Source organism: Ictalurus furcatus, chromosome 6, assembly GCF_023375685.1.
Source record: "Ictalurus furcatus strain D&B chromosome 6, Billie_1.0, whole genome shotgun sequence".
Classification (NCBI taxonomy): Eukaryota; Metazoa; Chordata; class Actinopteri; order Siluriformes; family Ictaluridae; genus Ictalurus; species Ictalurus furcatus.
The window spans coordinates 21,742,761-21,759,624 of record NC_071260.1 but is presented as its reverse complement, the minus strand read 5'-3'; the positions used below and the strand labels follow the sequence as shown (position 1 = coordinate 21,759,624).

Below are 16,864 nucleotides of genomic sequence, written 5' to 3'. Positions count from 1 at the left end.
AATCAAAAGATGACACTGTGGCCCAGGGGGTAGCATTATTGCCTCACAGCTCCAGGGACCCTGGTTTGATCCCTGAGATCCAGTTACTATGTGTGGAGTTTTGGATGTTCTCCCTGTGTCTGTGTGGGTTTTCTCTGGGTTCTCGGGTTTCCTTCCACCTCCTAAAAACATGCTAGTAGGCGGCCTGGCTATATTATCAGGATCCATTGATGATCAGGTTCAAGCAGTTACTGAAGATGAATGAATGAATCATTCAATCATTCAGTCAGTTGGATTGTACTGTATTTGCATTTGTACCCTGTACAGGCTTCTGTACTAAATCCTCGCTAACAGGGTTTTAGATTGGTAGTATTCTTAGACCCTTTGTACTAGCATGAACATATGATATCTGAGGATATGATGGACACTATAAAGCATTTCTATATGTGTCTCTCAATAAGGGTGTCTGCCAAATGCAAATTCACAAATAAATTAGCCGATGAAGCAATGGTAATGACTGCGTCATAATCTTGTTTATCAATTTCTGCCCGATCCCTTCAGGAGCAGCACTTTTAATGCGATGAAAATATCTGCCTACGTTTACTCTACAGCATCACTGTTACCCTAGCAACAAGGAGGCCGTTCTCACGGCGGCTGACATTCGTTTGGCTCGTACCAAATATGAGACCGCGGGGGTGTCCAGAAGCTCCGAATGAAAAACAAAACCATTTTTACTCAGACAGTGCGAGACAACCGGCGAACAAACATCTTCCAGGTATGTAACTGTTTACCACACGTTGCGTTTTTATTTATTTTTTTCCCTCCGAGGCTCCTGCTAATAACGATTTTTGGTGGTACCCCCTCCCCCTTTTCAACTTGGGAGCCCTTCCTGAAAAACAGAGTCAAGCTGTCAAATGCTTGTTGCTCGAAGGAAAGTCGGCGCTAGTGTTTAAAAAAAAAAAGAAAAAAAAAGTATCGCGTTAACCGTAAAGGACGTGCTCTCGCTTCAAATTCTGTTCGGACGATAAGATGTTTAATAGTGCGTCGAGTTTTTAATTTGATGTTTAAAATAAACTCGTTAGTATATATAAATCTCTCTATATATTCGCTCCCAGTTTGGCTGTACTGGGTGGGTTGCCGTGTCGGCTCGTGACTGTCGGTGAGGCTAGCGGCGAGATTTCGTGGCAATGAGGTAAGCAGGTGTTAAAACTGGGGAGTTATTCCCGCTAGCTAACTCTTCGTTCTCCTTAAAAGAAAAACAACTTTATGAGCTGCGTGTGACACAAGTAACGTCAATGCACTAACGTTAAACATTTATAAAAAGCACAAGTGTGAAGGGAACACGCAACTGAGCTGAAGTGAACGCCGGCCGGCGACATATAGCTGGCTAGCGCCTGTATCATTAGCCGTCATGCTAGCTAGCGAACTACAGTAAGTTTAGCTCGCAAACTGTATCTAGTACCTCAGCTAACTACCCGCGTTTAACGCTTGTGCTAGCTAGCTGTGTGTAGGTTACATCCACTAGCGAACTGAGCAAGTGTTCTGGACTTGGACAAAAACATAACATTGTACGTTTTAGCGTAAGTGTTCAAATTTGCTCAGTCATTATTCGTTGTGTCAGTTCCAGTTAAGAACAGTCACAACCATGTAATAATAATATAATTAGGCGTTATATACTTTATTCATTAACTCGCTTGGGGTTTGGAGGTACATATCCGGGACATTTATAGCTTTAACAGGTAGTAGTGCTTTCTGTTTTTCACCTGCAGGCGATAATTTAGATATCAAGTGGGTTTCAGTTTGTAAGGAACTTGCCTTGGTGCACAGATCTGGATCATCAATGCAAATGTTTTTTTCTGCAGCGTTCAACAGCAGGAAGTGCTTTTCAGGAAGCAGGAGCCAGAGGAAGGGTGAGGTCGGATAAATGTTGGATAAGAAGGCAGACTTTCGTTTTCGTGTCACGAGAAATCTTGTTTAGGACTGGACTGAGATTATGGTTCAGTACTGCGATTGGTGGTTTAGTGATAGTCAGGGTTTTTTGTGTGTTTAAACAATACTCACTGAGCTCATATGCAATCCCTATTCTCTAGACTATTTTATAGTGTTTAAAAAAATATAATAATTTTTGTAGGAATGGAGGGGGGAGACTGAGATGAAAGGAATAACACTTTATTTAAACATGGTCATGATTCACAAGTATGTGGATTATATTCAGAAAGGGTTTATCATTGTGAAAGTGTAAATGCAGCAAGTTCACCTTTAAAGCAGATTTAAATCTGATTGCTCAAATCTACTTCATAAGAGATTTTGAACCATGTTCTTCAGGGGTAAATGCGTTGTACGTTCTCGCCACATTTAACAACCAAAATAGTCCATTATAACATGCTCTAGACAGTATTATTATATCTTAATGTGCACAATGTTTTATTGATGAAGGTGATTGAAACCAGTGCACAACTTAACGGTGAACTTAACCTTTGAATATCCTGTTGAGGAATAATAAATGCAGAGAGCATTTTGTCAACTGTTACAATAATATATAAATACAAGAGACTCGTTAAATAAAGTGTACACGCATATGGATAAAATCTTTTTCGATTACAATTCAGATACAAGATGCACGAAACAACCAGCTTGTAAACTGGTAAAAATTTTGTCATTTGTACAGTATTTACTGAACACTAATTGGCAATAACCATATAATCATAAGCACAGTGTGTGTGTGTGTGTGTGTGCCACAGCAGATACAGCGAGTTCAGCCGTTTTCATCAGGGCAGATCAGTACTGGCCTAATTTAAACACAACGCCTCTGGCTCAGAAAACTCAATTACAGCATCATTTGACCATTTCAGCATAACCAGCGATCATGCATTGGGGCTTTTAGCATGATCCATAATTTCTATTTTAAGCCGTATTTTGAGAACCTTAATGAAGAAGTACCAGTTATTTTCCACATGTGAATAGGGATAGTGAAGGATATGATACAATATGTTTCAAGGTTAAAGGGGATATTATATGTATCTCATGTCTGACAATATAGACAAGCCAAAGAAACTGCATGGCATCATTCAGTTATAGACCTTACCTTACAATAGGTAAAAAATAAAGAAATCAAGCAAATAATTATTGACAGTAATAACTATATATGTGTGTGTATATATATATATATATATATATATATATATATATATATATATATATGTATAGTTATTACTTGGGCGCTGAATTTCAATACAAGTTTTTCGTTTGTTTTTTTAAAATAAAATCCACAAACTGAGTGTTACAAATATAAACTTCAGACTAAAACTTTACACAACTGTTTGTCCGATTAAATAAGACTGAAAAGAACCGAATACACACAGACACACATCAGAATATATACACAGTAAAATCTCTAGTGTTGAATTAACACCCAGAGTGTTCATTTGTGTCCAGTGGACTTATATAAACACTGTATGGTGCAAATTCAACAGCATTTAGGACTGTAGTTTAATTCAGTGCTTTTTGTGCATCCATAACAAATAATGCATAAATACTTGTGTATATAATATAAATTAATATAGAAGTATATATTATATAATAGATTGTATGCATTACTTTTTATAAAAGGTAACGGTGACATAAACAGTAAAGTGAAGAAAGTCATTGTCGGTGACTCTGGGTATCTGCTAAAGCTAGCGGCGTCACATTACGTATGATGTCATGCGCCGTCGACTAGGAAGCGGCTTATATTTCCAGTTAGTAAAAAAAACCCGCTAGTTTTCCATTTGAGACGATATTACCTTTCTAAAATTCATACACTAAATGGTAGAGTGCACAGTGCATAGTGTAAGTGTATAGTACGTCATTTGGGACACAACTTTAATATTCACTCTCCTATGCGTGTTTTCGGAACAGAAGTAACATAATGAGTAAATCTCCCCCGTGCCGCGCGCAGACCAACTAATCGATAATGAGATTCGTTGACAACGATTTTCATAATCGATTATAATCAATTTTATCGCTTCGTTGTTGCGGCTCTACTGAGTATAAATATGTACTCTAAATGGCCAAAAGTATGTGGACATCTGACCATCACACCCATATGTGGTTCTTCCTCAAACTGTTGCCACAAAGGGGGAAGCACAAAATTGTATAGGATGTCTTTGTTTGCTGAAGCATTACAATTTCCCTTCACTGGAACTAAGGAGGCCAAACATGTTCCAGTATGACAATATCCCTGAGCCCAATGCGAGGTTTTTAAAGACATGGTTTGCCAAGGTTGGAGTAGAAGAACTCGAGTAGTCTGCATGTAGGCTTGACCTCAACCCCACTGAACACCTTTGAGTTGACCTGGAACACAACAACATCTAGTGGAAAGCCTTCCCAGAAGAGTGGAGTTTATTATAACAGCAAAATGGAACTAAATCTGGAATGGATGGGTGAACCGCAAACCTTCAGCAATATAGTGTATATCATGAAGTTGATTTCAGTAGCGTGTCAATGTAATATGTTATGGTAATATTGGCCTAGCTGCTAAGAAAGGAACTGAGGGGTGATTCTCAGAATAAACCAGGCATAATTTAGGCCAGGGTTTCTCCTGGGGAGCTACTGCCCAGCACAATTTCACGTTTTCTCTTCTTCGCAATAATCTTCATCTAACTGATGAAGGGCTTAATAATTAACTCAACTCCCAAGACTCATTGGTAGGTCCAGACTTACTTCCTTACTCTTGTAACTATATACCACTTCCTCTTAGCTTCACTGTAGTTACTGAATAATAACTGAATAGTACATACTTTAAGATGAATAACTGATTTAAAAGCTGGAAAGTTAGAGAGCTAAATGAGTAGTTGTATTAAGTGTATTAGAGCAGAGAACTGTCCATATTTATGCAAAAATGTGTCCTTGTCCTTTCACCCACGTTTGTTTGCATCTGAAAATATATCTTATACAACAATAACATACTGACAGAGACAGTAGTACTGCCAGTATCACAGTCATGAGTTGCTTGACTAGTTTTTTTTCTAGATAAATCTAAAGTAATAAAGCAGCAAATTGCATGTGACTGTCTGACCAAAGTGGTTGATAATGAAAACACTTCAGCATTTCTATGCAGACAATAAAAATCTCAATCTCAGTATCCCAAAACTCTTCATTTCAAATCTCTTCCCCAAGGTCATAATACTCACACGTCAGAGCTAATTAGTATAGCACAAAACCCTGGCACACTCACTGGTTTAGGTATTGCAGTCCCAGTGATGCTGCGAAACAGCAGCAGGAAAAATGCTGGAACGCCTACACAGCGCCAAAGGTCGGAATATTGAGCAGCAGAATGTAAAACAGTATCTTTGCCCACCATCAGCCAGTCAGATATCCTGTTTACATACACCTACACAGTAACTATGCACATCTTAACTTTCACTAATGATGCTGATTAACATGCTGACTTCTTTTTAGACTTTAAACAAATTAATACATAATATGTCTGGTGATAGATGCTTTTTTTTTGGTTGCTCTGAACAGAGATTTAGTTTATAAATATTGTTTTGTTCTGTCACTGAGTATTAAAAACACAATTGCCCCAATTATGTTTTAATCCTTTGGGAGAACAAAGCGAGGTTCATTTAAATGAGTGAGTTGATGCCTATCTCAAATAGGGTAATGCATGTGGCCTACTTACCCTGCTGCCGTATTAAACTAGCTGTTGTTCATTTATTATTGAACTAAATAAAAAACATCTGCAAGCAAAGTGTTCATGGAAAAATATTCCTGTTGGAATTAGCAGTTGTCTACCTGGTTTTGACATTTTAGTTTAAACTAAATGGTGCAATACTGAGATGTAATTCCTGTGAAATTGATACCTAGTGCACTTTCTTAAAAAAAAAAAAGCAACTCCTTGTTTTTTAAAATGTTGTTCAAAAGCACAGACTGAGATTCACCTGAATAATTTGCCATGACTGAAATGAACATACAGTGAAAGTGAGTATACCACATGGGATGCATTTGAATAAGTCACTGTGATCGGCCAATCTCTGTACAACCCAACCAGCTCATAGGGTGCTTCCCAAACCACAGAGTATTGTTCTAAATGTAAATTTAACTCCTCTAAACGATCACGATGTCAATTCATCAAGTCATGACATTTTATCTAACATGGCAGAACACAGTAACAGTAGACAGAAATTAAGATACAGTATATATTACAGTATAGAGGCTAATGACATTTCTCTTAACAGTGCTAACATAACATAATGTAATGTAAAGACTGGGATCCAACCAATATATCAGTTGGCTGACATAATTTTTCTAACATTAAGTTTCCAAGCATGGGTAGGCAACACCCATTCTTGTTTAGGCCAAGCTTAGGAAAAAATAGGCCAGAGTCAAAGAGATAAAGTGACGAAACAAACAGAAAGAATGAATCTAAAATGCTACCATTTGCCACTTGAACTGGGCTGGCTAGCTTTTCATTGCCTACTTGATAAAGTGTGTGCATACTAGCTAACATGCAAAAATCAGTATTAAAATTTAAACTGTGTCTCAAATAACGTACTATACACTATGCACTTACACCATACACTATATACTCTACTGTCTAGTGTGTGAATTTTAGAAGGGTAGTATCCTCTCAAATGGAGCACTGATGTTTATGTCAACATTATATGTGTTTGTGCCCAACATGACCTTTTTTGATTCTGAGCAAATTTGAGCCAGCATCAGCGCCCAGTAGCCCCTCCCCTCTTCCGATACGTAAGCAAAGCTGCAACCGTTGATTGTATGAAGTGTCCAACATTCCACACTTAGTTTTTTCGGTTGACTAAGCATATCATCTGGGTACTTGAAGTGCACTTCTTCTTGGAATGTTCAGTGTGAACACACTACTTACACTATTTATACTAAAACTGGCATAGAATAATGCATAAGTATGCAATTTGGGATGCACCTTTAGTCTTGGCAGAACAGTTCGGATTCATGACGTTATGAATTTTTACTAACTAACTAACTAACTAGAGCTACAGTCATGCTTTTAAGACTGTACACAAGTATTTTTGTATGCTTGTCCTATAATTTAGATACTACTAACTAGATCTAAATTTAGTACTAGATAGTACTAAACTAAACAACAAATTAATTTACTCGCCTTTGACTCAGCTGATAGTTTATTGATGTTTTTTTTTTCTCCGTAGTGCTAAATTTTTCTACACAGCACTGATTTCATTATAGTTGGCACTCTTACAAATAATATTGGTCAAGCCTCTTCTGGAGCACAGAGTCTCTTCCTGTAATTCAACTTCATATGTATACCCCCGTGAAACAGGACATGGTTAAACAGACAACAACAGTTCCTGGGGACTGAGAGCAAATGAAAATAACATAACATTCAAGAATGACAATTTGTTTGAATTTATTGAAAATATTAGGGGCATCAATACATTTAGTACATGTATTTTTGAATAGTTCTAAAGAGAATGATCTTTGTTACAACAATATAATACAGCATGAAACATAAATAATTTAGTTAGTGTGTTTTGAGTAGTGCTGTAGCAATTGAAGTAGTTCGGTATTAAAGTTTCTGAGCAGAAACAGGCCCAAAGTCAGCAGTGTTTATCAATGTCAGATTTATCACTCCAATCAGTAAGAGGCTGGTGTATATGTATATATGCAGAGTGAGAATTGACTTAACAGACACATATCACAGTCTTGACTGATTAACAGTAGGCTTTACAGATTCATTATCAATAATTTACCCATATTTCCCCAGTCAAAACTCTGAAAGATTTGTGCATTTGCATGCTGGCACATACTTCCCCTAATCACAAACTGACTTAACTCTGTAGATTCATGTATTGGATGGCTATTAATGCTAGTTGATAATATTTGGGCAAGGATAGTCCCCCAAAATAAACCCTTGCCCTTTAGCTGAGGTTGTCAGTTGGCCACAGTGCTTCCTTTCTCAGACAACGTGATTGGGCATATTAGGAATTGACCTGCTCTGCTATCCTGACATTAGGAGCTCAGATTGCTCAGATCTACTCAGACTGTATTTGAACACAACATGGTCGCTCATGCACCAAGTGATCTGGGACCAGGCTCAAAAAGCCTTTAAAAGGTTATAGTCACTTACTAACAAAGCTCTGCCTAGAATTACCAGAGTTCACAGTTTGTGGTCTGAGGTCTCATGCAAAAAAGAGCTTTGACTGCGCATGATTTTTGGTTTGTCTTGACATTTGCATGGGCAAAACTTGGCCAAGATATTGCATCTGTTCCAGTCCTGATGAGTAAGTAGGCCTTTATTGAACATTTTTTTCTACAAATTAATGAGATTATAACACCCGATGCATTTAGGAAACAGAGCCTAGGTTTGATAGCATCGTTGTCAGTGCTATGTGTTTCTGTGTTTGCTTGTTGCCGGGCAGTCTTAGCCTGATTTCTCTGAAGTGAGTGCTCACTCTGTCTGTTCACCAAATCCCCTTGGAGTATGTGATATAATAGGATTTATGCTGTGCCCTGATCCGATACAGGTCTGTCAGGCTGCCGTGTGGGGAGGCCTTATCTCCAAGCCTTGGAATGCAGCAGGAAAAACTATACTAAAATATACTAAATTGTGTACTTCCTTATGTTTCATCACTGTGATGAGTTGGCTGTGTTCCTTATTGATGAGGTTTGCCACAGTGAATAATTTGTGTTTTTAAAATATCCTTTCTTTTTCTCTTTTCTTTTTACTTCCTAACAGACCGTTATCAAGAAGTGCCTTTCAGATGACTCCCCGTGTCACTGATCTCTGGTCTCTGCCTGCCTGTACCACCCACACTCCTCTCTCTCCACCTCAGTCAGAGTACTAATCCTCCCACCTCAAACCGTTCCTTTCTCCACCTGACTGCAGCATTCAGTCCCACCCACAGCCACAGGAAATCATAAAGAGGGGAGGAAATTATAAACTGAGCCTGCTGTCAAAGTAGTCAGAGGATCATGCTATGCAGGAACATTACATTTCTTGAATAAAAACAGACGTGTGATTCACAATCCACCAACCTATTACAGTGCCCTTTTGCAGCAAATAATTAACTCAGACATCTTGAACGTAGTGCACAAGTGCCCATATATCTCGTTTAGTGAGTTTCACTGTGGCTGTCAGCAAAATGTCTGTGGCATTGCCAGCTGTGCGTGACACTAAGTGGCTGACTCTGGAGGTGTGTCGTCAGTTCCAGAGAGGCACGTGCTCTCGCAGTGATGAAGAATGCAAATTCGCTCACCCACCCAAGAGCTGTCAGGTGGACAATGGTCGAGTCATTGCCTGTTTCGACTCCCTCAAGGTAAGAAGCTCTGTAAAGTAATTACTGTGTAGCATCTGTATACACGAGCCTTGACACTGCTGTCCTCTGGAGTTAATAGGGTCTCTCTCATGATGTGTCTCACCAAACAGTCTTAGAGAATTACTTTATTTAGGCAGTAGGAATAACAATCAATATCTTATATTGTCTAATATTTCACAAAATATTAGCACAGTAACATAGACATGAAGCATGCATCTCAGTTGTTTAATTCTACAATACAATTTCATATAATCTTTTAAAATTGGTAATGCAAGCTCCTGGCAAGACCATTTCACAACGTGTGCTGTTCTGCACTGCACCTTTCTCCACTACACAATGGTTAAAAAGGTGCTGCACATTCAATGAGTGGTCAAAGGTGCATCCCAAAGCACATTCTATAAATACTATAAATACAATGCAGTTTAAACAGCAATGACACCATTATTGTACTGACAAACTGTAGTTATTATACTGTGGGATGCAGCCTAAGTATTTGAGACTCAGAGGATGTAAATATCCATTGCTGGTTTCATCGTCTCCTTAGTATTAAAGAAGTGCTACAGTACTGTAACAGGTACAGAGTCCTTGGAGAATGAACAAGCTCTCTTTTAAAAAAAAATGTTTGCCTTTTTTATCTAGTGCTTTAAGTTTAGCCGACTAGCTCAATGCCATCGGTTGTTTGTGCACTTTTGTTATTTTGCACTGCTGTGAGTCATTGGCACAGTCTAACTAGGGCTGCAACAGCTAATCGATAATAATCAATAATTAAAATGATCGACAACAAATGTCATTATGGATTAGTTGGGTCTGTGACGTCACTGTGAATAACCCCTCCGTCAGTGACGTTACTGGGTGGGGCGTGGAGAGCTCGGAAGGGGGGCGTGAATGTTTTCAAGAAAAAAACAAACAGGGCATCATTCTGTACTCTCTGTATTTTATTGCTTTTCAAATAGAATGTGCATAAATGAAAAACCCCGCGTTCCCTCTCCGTCTGCATTTTCTTTTTGCTGGGGAGAGGCGGAGCTAAGCCTGCCTTTTATCTAGTGGTCTAGCGGTTTTTTTTTTGGGGGGGGGGGGGGGGGAGTGTCTAGTGACAAATCTAGCAACTTTTTGGACAAACCTTAGCAACTTTCCAAATGTGGCAGTACTGTCCTGCAAGCATGAGGTCTTGCTTTCCCGCTGAACTCTCACCTCGCTCTGCGTCTGCTCTGTTCAGTGAATGGCTGAGAGCCGGAGATTTAACAATGTCATGGATAATGACACGCGCCCTACGTCCCGGTTTACATCATTCGTATGTGACATGTTTTACATGTAAAATAGTACACGTTATTACAGCCTAGTTCTCTTGTTCAAAGTAGTAATAGTGTTAAGAAACATTTTGATCATTCATGTTCCATACCTGCCTGTTATATAGTTTTATAAAAGTCATAAAATTATTTTTATGAATTATTATGAATTAATAGGGCGCACGGTGGCTTAGTGGTTAGCACGTTCGCCTTACACCTCCAGGGTCGGGGGTTCGATTCCCACCGTGACCTTGTGTGTGTGGAGTTTGCATGTTCTCCCCATGCTGCAGGGGTTTCCTCCGGGTACTCCGGTTTCCTCCCCCAGTCCAAAGACATGCATACTAGGCTGATTGGCATGTCCAAAGTGTCCATAGTGTATGAATGGGTGTGTGAATGTGTGTATGTGTTTGTGTGCCCTGCGATGGATTGGCACCCTGTCCAGGGTGTACCCGGCCTTGTGCCCGATGCTCCCTGGGATAGGCTCCAGGTTTCCCCGTGACCCTGAAAAGGATTAAGCGGTATAGAAGTTGGATGGATGGATGGATTATGAATTAATAATAATTATTATAAAGTTATGAAAAGTAATTTAAAAAAGTACAAAAACACAAAAGCAAAATTAAAAAATCTAGCTATATCAAAAACAGATTAAAGATTAGGTGTATATATGTATATATATGTATATATATATATATATATATATATATATATATATATATATATATATATATATATAAAATATAGAATAGAGAATCATTATACCTGGTCTCCTTCAATATGGAGGGGGGGTCATGCCACTTGATAGGGAAGGCTTGGGGGGTGCTTTAGTTGCAAAAGGTTGAGAACCTCTGTTTTAAATTAAGCGCTTCAAACAAACTTGTAAGTGTATTAATGTGACTTGTCATGTCAGAAGCTGTGACAGATGCGTGTGCTGTTTAATGTGTTCCAGACATGTTTTCTTCAGCTCAGAAATGACATTTTTACCTTTATATCCTTATCTGTAAACATTAGAAATTCACGCCAGTATTTCCATTTTACATAAAGGTTCATCCTGACAGCAAGGGAGTCTCCATTAAATTCACTGAATGAGCGCGAGTCCACGCATACACGTCAATCAAACAGCGTGCAATAGAAAGGAAGCGCTGTAATGGGGTTATAGCATGTAATTGTATATAAATCTAAGAAGTGTCATACATTTACAGAATAAAGGAACATGTTACTGTGTTCAGATGAGTGAATGTGTGTTCCTTCAGAACATTCAAAATTCTTACCAGTTAACACTCAGTTTGTGCTTTTGTTTTTCTTTTTTAGCATTTTTAATATAGTGACTTAACTTCTGCTTTAAAGCTTGTGGACAATCAGTTGTTTTTTTTGTTTTCAAAATATAATGTTACTATTTTAAAAAATCCTTTGCACAATGTATAACATAGTTCACATAGATACATTTAATAACGTTTTCATAGCCTTCAGTTTGCACAATGTTTGAAGGACAACATTGGGCAGAATGTGAAATAACATGTTTTGGAAAAAAAAAGTACAGAACATAAAAACTGGCCTTTTAATCCAACTAATCGATTAATCGAAGTAATAATCAACAGATTAATCAATTATCAAAATAATCGTTAGTTGAAGCCCTAAATCTATCTATATGAGATCAGTACGGAAGCACAGAGCTTAACACTAGCTAGTTAGTTAAATTGTTAAAGGTTTTTTTCACTTATGTTCCATCAGCGAGCTGCTCGGGCATCCCTAAAGAGAGAGATTACATGCACTTTATGGGGCTCTGTGCTGCTCTGAAACCAATGTTGCCAAGCTTGCTGGTTAAGTTTAGCTAGCTACCTACCTAAAAGACAGTTTTGGCATGTTTTCTGTATATTGGATTATCTGATTAGTGTATTTTGTTATCTAATCTGATTTGGATTCTGTGGTTTGTCTTTTAGCTAAGTAGTTAACATTACAGGGAGGGACCCTACCCATATTTCTTTCGGGCGTGATGATGTAGGACATCTGATCTGGGATATCTGAGTAATGTCTGAATTACTGTGAGTCTTAGGAGTCCTAGAATGACTCACAGTACCTCTGGAACATGAATTGTTAGAATATTTTTTTTTTATTAATCTTGGCACCTGAATTATTTTGGAGACAAGTGTTTTTAGTTTGTATCATCCAGTACAAAGTGTTCTCCTTCTAGTCTGCCCTTACAGTTGTGCTTGAAAGTTTGTGAACCCTTTAGAATTTTCTATATATCTGCATAAATATGACCTAAACCATCATCAGACTTTCACACAAGTCCTAAAAGTAGACAAAGAGAACCCAATTAAACATATGAGACAAAAATATTATACTTGGTCATTTATTTGTTTGGGAAAATGATCCAATATTACATATCTGTGAGTGGCAAAAGTATATGAACCTCTAGGATTAGCAGTTTAATTTGAAGGTAAAATTAGAGTCAGGTGTTTTCAATCAATGGGATGATGATCAGGTGTGAGTGAGTATTTTATTTAAAGAACAGGCATCTATCAGAGTCTGATCTTCACAACACATCTTTGTGGAAGTGTATCACGGCACAAACAAAGGTGATTTCTGAGGACCTCAGAAAAAAAGAGTTGTTGATGCTCATCAGGCTGGGTTCTCTTTGTTTACTGTTAGGACTTGTGTGAAAATCTGATGATGTTTTAGGTAATATTTATGCAAAAATATAGAAAATTCTAAAGGGTTCACAAACTTTTAAGCACCACTGTATGTGCCCCTATGTACCAGGGAGTATCAGATTTTTTCTAATGCTAAAGTTGACAGAAATACTGTTAGAAACAGGAGTGGATGTGGTCATCTGCTTCAGGTCCTCCACAGTAGCATACTAGAGAGACGTCCCTGTGTGCTCAGTACGCCTTCCTTACGATGACTCATGTCATTTTAGGTTGCTTAGCACATGTCCTAGAGACTATTGGCGTAAATGCCTGGGTGAAGTACTGGGAAGAATTCAGAAATATACAATCATGCACAGCCCACACACAGCCCTCAGTCAGAGGGACAGTATACTTACTACCTTTCATGATTTAATTGTGTTCTGCTATTATATCTCCCTTCTTCTCTCTTTTTCCCCTGCTGAACCCCCCCGCCCCCAACACCACCACCACCTTGTGCTTTGTCATAATGATGTTTTCCTCTGTTATGCAGGCTGTCAGCCACTCTCTGTTCCAAAACCTTTTTGTGAGAGAATCTCTGTGAAATTTTGAAGATGACAAACTTTAATATTTATGCCCACACGCAGACAGGACTATGCAGAATTTAACAGTTTAAATGTTTGCACCAATATAACAATTTTGTTTTTTTATGAAGCTCACAATTCATCTTATTACACAGACACAATACATCAAATAGTAAACCCATAACTGGATCCTGATATTGTATGACACATAATTAAAAGTCAGCTGTCAGCATCGTGTGGGTGTAGGCCTGTCACGATTAGTATGACATTTGGTTGAGGACTGATTGTCATACACATAACAACTTAACAGTTTAATTGTCTTTTTTGTTGACTTTATGCCACTATTATATGACAAGCATAATAGCGTTGCAATAATGCACACCATTTTCCAACTTGTTGGTAAATTAAATTTCTCTCTGGCTTTTAGACTGTAAGAAACAGTAAGAAAGAGAAAAAGGAGCACAAATAGGCTACCTGCTAATAAACAAAGTGTTGTAACTTATTATAAATTCTAATGATTAACTGCAACCAGTTGAAAGAACAGTGACAGTAATAACTGTGACAGACATAGGTGGGTGTACAACTGAAAAATATTTATGTGAAAATTAGATTGATGTTAACTTTAAATCCTTCCTTATTGATTGGCATCCGAACATTAAATCTCTCTAATCTCATTATGAAACCTTTGGCCCTTTATTATGAGATTTATAGTGTAATGGAAAAGCTATTTTAAAGTATGTATAATTGTTTTTTGTTATTGTTTTTCACATCTGCATCATAATTAACATTAACATTGAGCTGATATATTCTCTTGGGAGCGCACGTGTTATGTTCTTTCTCTGTGTGTAGACTCAGTTATCCTCTCTTTCTAGCTCTCTGTCTCTCTCTTCCAGTGGAACGATCATATCCTCTCAGTGATGATGTATAGGTTTCAAGAGGCAAGGTCAATAGATTTTACAGGCCACCGGCTCTACATCGGACTTATTGGCAAGCGCAGTGACTTACTGTAGTACCACAGTGGAAAGGCAATATATTGTTGAAGGTAAAGTGTATCTTGAGGTGTTTGGTTTTTTTTTTTTCCAGCTGGATGTTTTGACCTTTATACTGAACATGTCTTGTGCTTCAGGCAGAATCACTTGGGCATAAAATATTGTGGTGTTTTTCTTTCTTTTTTTTTCTTCTTCTTTTTTTTTTTTTACAAGCTAAGAGGCTTGTAAAAAGGCTTGTTGTCATCAGATTGTATGGAATATGTGACACACTATGATCATTATTATAAAGTGTTAGAAGCACAACAGATGGCTGCTGTTGGTTCAGGTGCTGCATTAAACATAGTTTAATGGTCAAATAATATTCAGCCTCCTGCTCACCGCAGCACACAGTTTCACTGTGCTGTCACTCCCTTTCAGTCATGACATCTGCCATCACTGCATATCTCTCTTGTTTTCCATCCCCCACCCAGTTCAGTTGAACTGATGTTTATTTTAATAGCATGTGTAAACCATGCCTCACACCTGCATAGTGTCAGGGCTTACCTTAGAAGAACTCAAATAAAAGCTAAACACGTTTCATGACTGTGACACATTTGTGTTACAGGTAGACCTGGTACAATTTTTGGAATTGACAAATGTGTGACCCAACCAATAATGTAAACGTGTAAACCACATTACTGTAGTACACAAGAGGTTATTCATTAGTACAGGGGTTCCCAAACTTTTCCAGGGCAAGGCCCCCCCAAATGGCATTAACATTTGACTGAGGCCCCCCTTTTGCAAGATGTCTTTAAAACACATTAAAAATATAGACTTCTGAATATATCCCCCTTTTTTATTAATAATTACATCTTACATCTTTACATTACATTACATTAGGAATTGATTGTGTGTGTGTGTGTGTGTGTGTAGTTGACTGAGAGTGAGAAAGAGAAAACATACTAGTGGGAGGGATGGGCACACCGAATTGTTGAGGCCCCCCGGGCGCCCCCTGGGCCGCGGCCCCCGCTTTGAAAACCACTGCATTAGTAAACCATGTGCTACATCGAAAATAATGTAATTGAATAATCCACTACACCAAAAGCAGATGATGGCTTTTCATCTACAACAGGTTTTGAAGATTGGGACTAAGTTACAGCTCCACTAATCATTACTATATTACACAAAAAATATACAACCCCAATTCCAAAAAAGGTTGGGACGCTGTGTAAAATGTAAATAATTTCTCCAGATTCTCTGAATCTTTTGATGATATTATGTACTGTAGATGATGAGATGTTCATAGTCTTCGCAATTTTATGTTGAGGAACATTATTCTGAAATTGTTTCACAAATTGTAGACGCAGTTTTTCGCAGATTGGTGAACCTCTGCTCATCTTTATTTCTGACAGACTCTGCCTCTCTAAGATACTCTTTTTATATCCGATCATGTTACTGACCTGTTGCCAATTAACCTCCGACTGTTTCTTTTCAGTAACACTTACTTTTCCAGGCTTTTGTTGGCCCCGTCCCAACTTTTTTTGAGATGTGTTTCGGCCATCAAATTTTAAAAAATGGATTTATTTTTTCCTTACAATGTTAGATTTCCTCAGTTTAAACATTTGATATGTTTTCTATGTTCTATTGTGAATAACATGTGGGTTTATGAGATTTGCAGATCATTGTATTCTGTTTTTATTTACATTTTACCCAGCGTCACAACTTTTTTTGGAATTGGGGTTGTACAACTAATTCATAATTCATAGTTTGTAGAAATATATTGCACAGAAATTTGATTATACTGATGAACCTTGTGTTTATTGATTTGTGGGCGTGTTCTGCCAGACTAACTACATATATTTATGGCATTTGGCAGATACCCTTATACAGAGTGACTTTTATACAGAGTGATATTTATCTCATTTGTACAACTGAGCAGTTGAGGCTTAAGGGCCTTGCTCAGGGGCCCAGCAGTGGCAGTCTGGCGGTGCTGGGATTTGAAATCACAACCTTTCAATGAGTAATATAATGTCTTAACCACTGAGCTACTACTGCCCCTATATATGACAACCAAGGCTCAGGTAAGGACTAAAAAGTCAGTCATTCACTCTGCGTAGAACCAATATT

General features: G+C 38.0%; 1 protein-coding gene across 6 annotated transcripts in view; it reads left to right on the top strand.

Annotated features, from left to right (window-relative positions):
* Nucleotides 1-883: 883 nt before the first annotated feature.
* The window catches only part of mbnl2 (muscleblind-like splicing regulator 2), a 37,635-nt gene continuing 21,654 nt past the window's right edge, over nucleotides 884-16,864 (top strand). For all 6 annotated transcript variants that reach the window (XM_053627105.1, XM_053627107.1, XM_053627104.1 and 3 more), the window contains exons 1-2: nucleotides 884-1,171; nucleotides 8,696-9,275. In XM_053627105.1, coding sequence (XP_053483080.1) covers nucleotides 9,102-9,275 — 174 coding nt within the window. In that variant the 5' untranslated portion in view covers nucleotides 884-1,171; nucleotides 8,696-9,101. The remainder of the gene's footprint in view (nucleotides 1,172-8,695; nucleotides 9,276-16,864) is intronic.